Raw genomic sequence first — 10284 nt, 5'->3', positions numbered from 1 at the left:
AAAGTGCTGCAAGCTAGGAGGACTTTCGTCTTTGCTGCCTGCCCAGAGCAACACTAATCAGACCCAAAGCTCAGCTTCTTCTCAGTCTCATTTTTCTACCTTTCCTGTAATTCACCGTGTGCTGCCATGGCTCACAGGAGACTAGGACTTACTACAGTAACGTCCCCTTAACCTGTTCCCTATAGGCAATCTCGTGAACACTTATGGTACAATTTCATACTTATGTCAATAATTTTGGACTGTATTTCTTGCGCTCAGATCCACATCCATGAATCCAATTATTTTCCAACTATTCTCATTTGTCTCATATGTGGTACATCAAATTGAAACGTTTCCCCACTTATCAGTAAGAAGTTTCTGCCTACAAATAATAGAAAACAAACCCTTGAACAATAAGAACATAGGTTGTCTCGTAAGAAATCCAGAGACAATGAAACTGGTTAACAGCTCAACAACGTCAACAGCCTGAGTCCTTCCCACCTTTTGCTGTGTCTTTGTGGTTGGACATGGTCTTTAAACTTGATCCTCATGTTAACAAGAGGGCCAATTATGGCCCAGTAGGTATCTCTTTCACTAGGGAGGAGATCCCTTTCCCAACTTCCTTCCCCCAATACTAGTCTACAGGTTTATATGATGGAGGTATTGACCATGAATTCAGTGTTTACAAATCAACCATATATATCAATAAGGTGTGCTCAATAAAACACACACAAGGTTAACAATGGATCAGTTGACCAAACTGTTGTGTCCAGAGAGTTAGGAACCTAACCATGAATTTCTGTTGGGAACAACTCCCCAGGAGCATTTCTAAATCAAGTCTACCTGTACAGTGTTTGTTGGTGCTACAGTCAACATCCAGGAGACAAGTTGCTGGTAGGGAGTCAGGTTCACTCAGGCTGGCCCTGAAGAGGACAGAGGTCCTAACTCCTCCAAGCTCTCTCTCCTCGTACACAGGGGCTGGAGGGTTTTTATGGGGGAAGAAAGGCAGTGAAGCTGCAATCAGGGCAAGGTATTCCCCAACAAATGCGTCTTCTCCAGAAATTCAGGCTGGATTCCCATCTCCTGTGGGTAGCTACTGTGGAAGGTGTTGCAAAGGCCATTTGGGTCCTATGACTCTAAAAAAAAGTTTGGCAGTTAAATCTAGGAGAGGCTTTTCTTCACCCCGAGAACCTGGGAGGAGAAAGTACAGGGAATAGGGCGTGAAAGGCAATTTAAGGGAGCTAGTCAGTCACACGGGCACTTCAAGGAACACAAGATGCACGTGGGGGCGCGAGGGTGTGAAGAGACCAGTGGGGAGGCCAGTGGAGGGAACACAGACACTTTTCGCTGGCAGTGACTTCTAAGGCATGCTGGTCCACACCGCACCTTTCACCCCTCTAGGTGACCCAACGCAGCGGTCTCCCCACCCGCCTCTCTCTTGGGGGCCTGTGCTGCTCCGTCCCGGAGATTCCCTGAGGGGCACGCCGTGAGGCCGCGGGGACGGCACTCTGACTCAGATTCCACGCTCACGACAGCCTAGCTGAGCCTGCGCTGAGATGCTTCACCGTGACTCAGCCGCTCCCGGCCAGAATCTTTTGGACTGTTCGAGAAAAGAGAACAACCGGCGGGGGAAGGGGCAGGCTGATAGGTCTGGCGCTGCGGGATTGGTTAGCTGTCCGATGACGTGTAGAAACGCGCCGACCCCTTCAGGTAAATGAGTCACAGGATTGGTCAACCTGAGGGTGACGCCTTTGGGACGCGCTGGGAACGCCCGGCCCGTGGTGCTTGGACTGGGTAGCTGTGGATAAATCACCGGGGCTGTGGGCGCGGTGGTGCTGCATTTCTGGCGCAGCTCGCGTGTTGGCGGAGGTCTTGCTACCTTGCTCCGTGGGGCTGACCGCGGAGAAGGACACCCTTTCCATCTTCGCGACCTTACGCTGGCTCCCACAGCTGCCCAGGTTCTTGCAGAGAGCCAGGTACCGGGTCAAGGTGGATGCCGGGTCTGGATCTACCCTCGGGCAGGGCCCGAGGCCTGCCCGGGGGCGCGGGGGGTTACTATCGTGGTCCGAGGGAGCGTTTCCTCGCTGTCGGCCCTGGCCTGTACGGACAAATCGTTTCTCTCTCAAAGAGTAGAGCGATTGACCCTCCCGCCCCGCGTCAGGCATGCGCTGACCAGCGTTCTAGTCAAGAATAAGGAGATTGTAAGGTCGATATCAGGTTCTGGTCAACAAAAACCTTATGCTTGGTGTTGTGCACTGTGCCAGGCCCCTCGGGTGAACGATGGGCACACCCAGCACGAGTTGCCCTTGGGAGCTGTGAGTGCCGCTGGCGGAGGAAGGGTAGAGGGCGCGTGACTTAGGTGGAGGCTAGCGAGGGATGATCCTTTTGAGGAAGTAGCGCTTTAAACTTAGGTCCTGACGGGGTGCATAGATCTTAACTGTGGCAAGAATGTTCCAGCCATAGGACGGCCTGGGAGGGTAGGGGCTCCAGGAGAGAGCGCTAATGGGCAAATCTGGAAAACACCTCCGTTACTGGAACTTTGGAAGGGACCGGAGTTCTGCGAGTTTTGGTGGGTGCCAGATCCTGCAGGGGACCTTTTGAGCTCTCCTGTGTATTTGAGTCCTCTCACTGGTGCAGCGGTTTCACTGGGGTTCATGTGTTTTCCATTATGAATTAATGGAAATTAATGTTAATGGCTGGCACCTCTCCCTCATCAACTCTGGGCTGATGTCATTAAGGAATAAGCTCAAAGTAAGACTCAATGCTTAAGGGAGACTGAGGGAGGGAGGCAAGGGACAGAGCTAAACCTCGTCTGAATAGTGTAGTCAGCTAATGTGATTTAGCACCTGGCAACGGAGTTTTGTTTATGTCGACAAGTATATTCAGTAATGAAATTGTGCCTTATAATCTTTATAGATTGTAATTTTTTTCTAGCAGCTCTGTGATTTGAATATGGGAAGCCCCTTTTAGTATGAGTGCAAATGTGGTTTGGTGAAAACCTAGAAGTCGGGGTGAGCTTCATAAACTAAGATTTAAAAGAACAATGAAGAAAGCAACTCATCTCTCCTAGTGGGGTGTTCTGAAGCTGAGACCTGGTGTTTGTGCTGAAACTCATTTTTCTGTTTACTGAAAGTCAACAAGAACTTGTGATACCTCAGTTTTGCTCAAGAGCCCAGGATGACTTGGTCTTTTAATGTTCCCAGTAGAGGGTGTCTGCTCTCATTAGCTAGATAGGTTGTAAGTCCTGGGGACTAACTTGGGGGTGTCATTGCTGAGTCTCCTCCTAATTCTTCTAATTCTCATAGGCGATATTTAACTGCCACCTGTGTTGTGAACACTGTTTTCATAATGGAGTTTCCTGATTTGGGGAAGCATTGTTCAGAAAAAACTTGCAAGCAACTAGGTAAGCATGTCTAGGAATATATATTAATAGGAAATAGTATTTGGTTGGCAGTTTTGTCGGAGAGCTAGCCATTCCACCAGGTAGCTGACAATTTTGTCTTGGCCTTTCTAGGTTTTCAGTATTGGGGGTCTGGCGTGGGGTGCATATTCTGTTCATTGCTGATTAGTATCAGCACTAAGGCTGGGCACCAGGCTGGCCTCTTGGGCTAAGTGGATACAAGTGTAGTGGTTAAATGATTGTGATACAGTATGAAATGGGATCTGTCTTGAAAAGATAGCTTTATGGATCCTTAAACGTCATTGAGTATTGTTAAATTCATAACCCAAAGTTGTTTTCCCTCTGTGATGAAGCACTTAGTATAAAGACTCGCTTAATATGATCTATAGTTTTTTCCCCTAATCCTTAAAGAGACTTTTTACTTTTGTTTTTTTGGTTTTTTTAGATTTTCTTCCACTAAAATGTGATGCATGTGAACAAGATTTCTGTAAGGATCATTTTACCTATGCTGGCCATAAGTGTCCCTCTGCATTCAAAAAGGTAATTCATCTTATTCTTTTCAGAAGGTTCTAATCTGCAGGGTAAAGCTCTACCGATCACTGTAGTGTAGGTGCTAGCCATAGCTGGCTACTTAATGAGAATTAAATAAAATTTAAAATCCAATTTCTTAGCCAGGCTAGCCATCTTTCAAGTGTTGTGTGACCACCGATCACTGTATTGAATAGCATGGTTAAGGAGCATTTCCTCCATCTCATGATACTCTGTTAGACAGTGCTGCTTTAAAGTGATTGAGATTTTTTTTTCAAGACTTGCGGAATCAAATTGTTGTAACCGTGAATCATGAGATTATAAATTGGTTAAAAGACAAATAATGGATTTGCAAATCGGGAGACACAGGTTTAGTTGGAAACTAGCCACATGTTCTGGCAAGAGGACTGAGTTTTTAAAGAGACAAAGGGGGGACATGTGGTAAGGTGAAATAACTTGTTCTAACTTTTTCATTTGGCCCTGTTAGCTACACAAGTTGTTTGGAATGAATTTATATTGGTGCTGGGGTCTGTTCATACTTTAAGCTGTCCCTGATGGTTTGCTAGGGGTCATCAGAAAGCAGTAAGTCTTCTGGAACTGTCAGCAAGTCAGCAGGAATCCCTCACCCTCAGGTTGGAAATCAGTGTAGTCAATGGTCTTACAAGCATGTTCTTGCCAGATGGTGTCTTTTATCTGGAAATTAGAGCCTGGACTCATGTCTGGGTGGCAGACTGCAGCAGCTATTGGATAGGAGGCTCACAGGGAAATTTTCCTCCCAAAAAGCTGTCTTCACTTTTATTCTCGTACAACCTAACCTTCAGAGCTCTCTTTTCCTATTACATTCTTGGTTCCTTTGATCCATTTGCACCAAGGAAAACACAGCTGTATCTTTATGGGGTGTAAGGAATGTTTCACGACTAGTCAGGAAGGTGTTAAAGGTGCTATGTGGCCTTGGTACATCAGTGGTTGGTCTGGGTTATACATGGTAGCAACTGGATGGCGCCAGTAAGAAAACTGCCTCTCAAGTTTCACTTCCTCTGTTGGCTTTTCAGGGGGCCCCTTAGTCTTTACTCTCACTTTGTTTCTGGATGGTTCACAGATTATTTCAGTGAACTCTGACACTGCACCAGATGGAAGGTAGATGACTTAGCATCACATGCTGTGACCAGAGTTGGCCATGGTCTGGCCCTTTGCCCTCAGTTAGGTCATCAGGGTGGTGGGGAGAGTGACTCACATTCCCCACATTTACCAGGCCCTGATGGCTAGGCCAGCTACACTGTTTCTGTGTCAATGGCACCGTTCCACATGCCTACGTTGGGGAAATCTGACTGGAGGTCACCTAGGAATGCTGTATTTCTCAAGGGGTGGACTTGCCAACTGATGGACCACTACCTTGTGACCCCTCTAGCTCTGCCCACAGACATCCCACACTTCTGTGATAACTGCCATCCGTCTGATGTCAGCTGCCACCTCATTCTCTTTGTGGCCTGTTCCCTCAGCTGCAGTCCTGGCTCAGGATTTGAACCTTGTTTGCTGGGGTCCACATCACTCCCTCCAGAGCCCCATGGTCTCAGGCTTTCAGTTATAATGGTTGTTATTACCCAAGTGCTTGGCTTCACCATGTGGTCCCCTCTCCACTGATAGGGGAACTTCCTGTGTGTAAAAGCCATGGGGGAAGCTACCAAAGAATCGGGGAGGAGGCTGGCAGTAACCTGAAGGACACTTATGGCGGCGTTTTCTCCTCTCTTTTCCCTCTGAAAATATTGGGTAGGTGGTCTTCTTGCCTTCATGTGCTGGATACACAGCCCTGCTGTCCTGAGATGCTGATCTCACCAGCTTCCTTCCCTGGCACCTCTTCCCCACTCAGTGTTTTATGTTTAGATTCCACTTGGGTCCTCTGGAGGATCCTTTCCCTTGTTGCTCCACTGTCCTAACTGCCTCATTCTCCTGGTGGTTGGGACATCAGTTTGTGTGTTCTGCTTGTGTTTATGTGCTCTGTACTGTCTCCCCTTTTCCATGTGGGAGAGTTCGTTGTCTGAATCTTAAATACTGTATTATCTTACATTTAGGATGTCCAGGTCCCTGTGTGTCCACTTTGTAACGTCCCCATCCCCATAAAAAGGGGAGCGATACCAGATGTGGTGGTTGGTGAGCACATGGACAGAGATTGCACAAATCATCCTGGGAAGAAGAAGAAGGTAAGGACATGTTCCAGGTTACTTCTGTGACCTGTGACTGTTGGGTTTTTTCCCCCAGGGGAAGAAAGGTTAATTTTCTAACTGTGAAAATTAGCCCTGGTAGTTTATGTACAAAGAAAAGCCCTTAATGATAAGTCAGTGTTTTCTGGGCTGGGGATTTAGCTCAGTGGTTTTGCCACCTGCTGTGCAAGCGCAAGGACCTGAGTTCGATCCCTGGTACCAAATAAATAAATAATAAATAAATAAAATAAGTCAGTGTTTTCCTATGTTGTGAGAGCATGAGTTTCTAGTTATGGAAACAGAGTCCCTACACAGGAGAGTCCTGGCTGGGTTAGGGTCTTTACCCTACACTGCTGGGCACCAGTGTTTCCCCTGAGATGAAGAGTGAGGCTTTCCAGAACCTTTCCATTAATGTACATTTATTTTCTGAGCTCCTAGGAGCAGGTAAGAGGATATAAAATTCAGACAGTGCATCTTCTTGTTTTGGTAGCATCTGTATTTTTGTTTGATTTGTTTTTTTTTTTGGTACTGGGGGGTCAAACTCAGGACCTTGCACTTGCCAGGCAGGCAGAGCATCACTGAGCTACATCCCTGGCCCTACATCTGTATTTTTATCGAAGTTGTTTATCTGTTCATTTGGAGTAAGGTGTGTTAGGTCCCTATTCCCTGGGTGGCCACACCCCGTCTTGCTTGCTTATCTGCAGATGTGTGTGTCCAGTCCTGATCAAGTCCAGCTTGCTCTTTTTATCTTTTGCCTGTTTGCCACAGTGTGTACTGAAGATGTAGCTATTACCTGCCGTCTTGCTGCTTTCTCTCACACTCTCTTCCAGGCCCTCCTGCAGTTTAGTTGGAGGGTACTGGGATGGGTGTCCACCCCTCTCACCATGTGGAAAACAACCCTGAGAGTCCCTTTGCTGCTTTTCTGGTAGATCTGGGTTTCACATGTTCCCTCATGATAGATCCAGGTTTCCTTTATCCTGTGTTTTCTTAGCTTATTCCCTTATGTTAGGAGCACACCCATGTTTGCTTCCTGAGGGAGGCTGGGAGATAGATGGAAGCCATGTGTTTTCTGAGATTTTTGTTCTCTGCTTCCCCCAGATTACGCTTAGCACCTTGGTGTGAAGGTCCCTGCTGTGCTGCCCTCAGTGTTGGGTGGCATGGCTCACTTCCTCCAGTTGCTCTTGATTTAAGGAATTCACATCCTGGCCTTGGCCCAGCTTGGAGGATCTTGTATGTGCTGGGTACACACAACCCTGGGGTTCTGGCATGTTCTCTCCTTTTCTGGTTTCCTCCACTTCCTCCACTACTCTCTGGATTCTTGTTTCTCTTCCCTGTCCAGTAGGATCTGCCCCAGGCTGTTTCCTTACGTGCCTTTTTTGGGTGTCTCAGTAAATGTTGTTCTCCTGTGCTTGCTCTAGAGCTGGCTACTCAGAAAGTACAGAGTGGATTCCGCCTGCACTGTGGGTCATCTTCCTGGTACACTCCCTCAGGAGGCCCCTGAGGCCCATTTCTTTGGGGCTAAGATTCCCCAGAGAAAGTGTGCCTCCCCCTACCCAAATACCTGGTATTGTCCTGGCCAAGCAGAAGAAGCAGCTGGAGGTCTGCACGGTGCCTGAGCCTGCTGCTCCACCCCCAACCCCAACTGCAGAGTGGACTTCCTGCCTGCAGCCTTGCTCCCCAGGCCGGCACAGCAGCCTCTCAACCTGCGTAGGGAGAGGGCTCAGTCACTCCTGCAGTCTGGTTCTGCTCCCCTGTGCTCTAGAAACCTCACTGTAGGGCTTTGGGGTTTCTTCTCATGAGTGGGGATACTTTGTAGCCTCCTGCCTCCCAGCTGGATTCTGTCTTAGTTCCCACCCCATTGCTACTTGTCTATGTGCTTTTTACCTGCTAAAATGTTGTGGCTGTAGGTTTTATTTTTATTTATTTATTTTTTAAAATTCTTTGCTCTTGTGGGTTTATCCCTTCAAGAAGTTTCTTTTGCCACTTTTATGGTGTTTTGGGGGCAAAACCAGCATGTATGTGCACACCCTTTCCTCAGGCAGGATGCCCTCTACAGACAGCAGCCCTCATAGCTCTTGCCTCCCCACTGGAAGATTTATTCAGGTTGTTTTCCTCAGGCTGGGGCATTTGTGTGGTTGTGTGTTTGTGTCTGTCTGTCTCTCTCCCTGATCTAATTCATTAAAATAACCACTTGGAGTGGGGGAAGTGGCTCAGTGGTGAGTGCTTTCCTAATGTGCATGAGACCCAGGGTTCCATCCCTAATACTGCAAAAAGCAAAACAAGAAAAAACTTTTCTTCTGGGGGACTGATGTTTATCACATTTAAAATCAGTTTCTAGTCATAGATCCTAGTTTGTAGTTATCAACTATCTTAACAAATAGGTTTCATTAAAATACCATAGCAATCACATAAGTAGCATAAATTACCCTAAATGTAAGGCCCATTAACTCTTTGTTTCCAACTTCACAATCGAAGGAGGGACTCCCTATCCCTCCCCTCTGTGGGGAAGAGTATCCAGCTCCCTTCCTCTCCCTGAACACTACTGTGCAGCGCCCCTGGCCTGGCACCCTTCACCGTGTTGGAGAAGTGCGACCTTCACTCTTGGCTCAACCCAGATCTACCACCTCCATCTTCCCTTCCTGTTCCACCCTGGCCTTTATGCCCTTTATGCCGCCACGTGGACAAACCCCCTTCCCCTATACACACTTGCCTCCCTAATTCACAGAGAGTCAGAAGTGCCCAGAATTTATGTCAACCTCTGACCCTCCCTCCAAAAACATCCATGACTAGTGTTTGGGGGTGTGGGGGGGAGACAGATGTTCCAGCTCTTTTGCTCCTGGTGCAGGCAACCCCTGCTGACCCCAGAGCTCCCTGGAGCCAGCTGCCCTCTGTTTGATGGGCTTGTCATGCCTCTGCCTGGCCTCCTGTCTCCCATGAGGTCCTTTTCTTCTTAGTCTTCAGGGACAGCTCCAGTTTACCTTCTTGTGAGTCCCCAACCTTGCTGTCTTAATCAGGATTCTTCTTCTGGAAGTAAGATGTCTGAATGGAACCTGACACCCTCATTCCATGTAGCTAACACCTGTGTCTAGCTTGAATGTGAGTGGTCTGGCTGGGGCTGGTAAAGAATGCCTACTAACATGGGTGTCCTCTCAGGTCTTCACATACCGGTGCTCGAAGGAGGGATGCAAGAAGAAGGAGATGCTGCAGCTGGCTTGTGTACAGTGTCATGGCAACTTTTGCATTCAGCACAGACACCCTCTGGACCATGGCTGCAGGGCTGAGAGCTGCCCTGCCAGCAGAGCAGGGTGAGGATGGTTCCTGGCTGCGGCCAAGCTGGCAAGCAGGGCCATGCACAAGAACTGGTTTGAATTTGGGGCTGGGGTGGGGAGCAACTTTAAGCATCGTCTGCACCAAGTTGTTGATCCTAAGTATCTGCTGTAGAGTGGGGGTATAATAAAATTGGATTTTAAGTTAAATTTTGAGTCTGCTTGTGTTAGTTTCTTGTAGCTGCTGTGACAAAGTACCATAGAAAGTACCTTCAACAGGAGGGACATAGGGTGAAGTCAGAGTATGGGCACACTGGCTCTCTCCGAGGCCTGAGGGAAGGGGCCTACCCAGCCTCCCCAGCTTCTTGTGTTACTGGCTGCTTTAGTGAGCCTCGACATGTGGACCCAGCACCTGATCTTTACCACCGTCTTCCCATGGCCTTCCCTGTGTGCACCTCTGTGTCCCCTCTTCCCCTTCGCATCATGGGGGCCCCTTCTGATGACCTCTTTGAAGCTTGGTCACTTCTGAAGGCCCTGACTCCAGATCAGGTCTATTCTGAGGCCCCAGCATGTCCTTTGGTAGGACACAATTCAGTCCATAACTCTAGTACCTTTATCAAGCAGTGGAAACATTTGCCTAAATTTGCTGGTGAATGAAAATGGAAGGATAAGTTACCTTTTAATTGCTTTCTGTTGCTTCTCATGTCCATACCTAATGGTCAACTGCCCTGCTGTGTAGCTTGGATGGGCTTTCTTGGTGCACGTGGTGGGACTGACTGAACACTGACTTTTCTGTGCAGGGTTCAGGCCAGAAGAGCCTCTGAGTCTAAGCTATCAGGATCTCTAAACTCCCTGTCTTCCAGTTGGCTGGCCCAGCGACTCAGGTGAGTCCGAGGGGCATGCATGAATGAGT

At 48.1% G+C, this 10284-nt stretch overlaps 1 protein-coding gene across 3 annotated transcripts in view; it reads left to right on the top strand.

Annotated features, from left to right (window-relative positions):
* Nucleotides 1-1721: 1721 nt before the first annotated feature.
* Zfand2a (zinc finger AN1-type containing 2A) overlaps nucleotides 1722-10284 on the top strand; it is a 27546-nt gene continuing 18983 nt past the window's right edge. Inside the window, exons 1-6 of one of the 3 annotated variants that reach the window (XM_021254625.2) lie at nucleotides 1722-1955; nucleotides 3285-3382; nucleotides 3825-3919; nucleotides 5977-6105; nucleotides 9259-9410; nucleotides 10172-10255. In XM_021254625.2, the coding sequence (XP_021110284.1) occupies nucleotides 3328-3382; nucleotides 3825-3919; nucleotides 5977-6105; nucleotides 9259-9410; nucleotides 10172-10255 (515 nt within the window). In that variant the 5' untranslated portion in view covers nucleotides 1722-1955; nucleotides 3285-3327. The other 2 variants (XM_087195865.1, XM_004840340.3) reach the window with 2 other exon arrangements.

This window comes from Heterocephalus glaber, unplaced genomic scaffold (genome assembly GCF_053883595.1).
Source record: "Heterocephalus glaber isolate CG9 unplaced genomic scaffold, H.glaber_assembly_v1.0 deba00001610, whole genome shotgun sequence".
In the NCBI taxonomy this organism is placed as follows: Eukaryota; Metazoa; Chordata; class Mammalia; order Rodentia; family Bathyergidae; genus Heterocephalus; species Heterocephalus glaber.
Note: the sequence above shows the minus strand (reverse complement) of the source record. Positions and strands in the feature narration are given on the sequence as shown.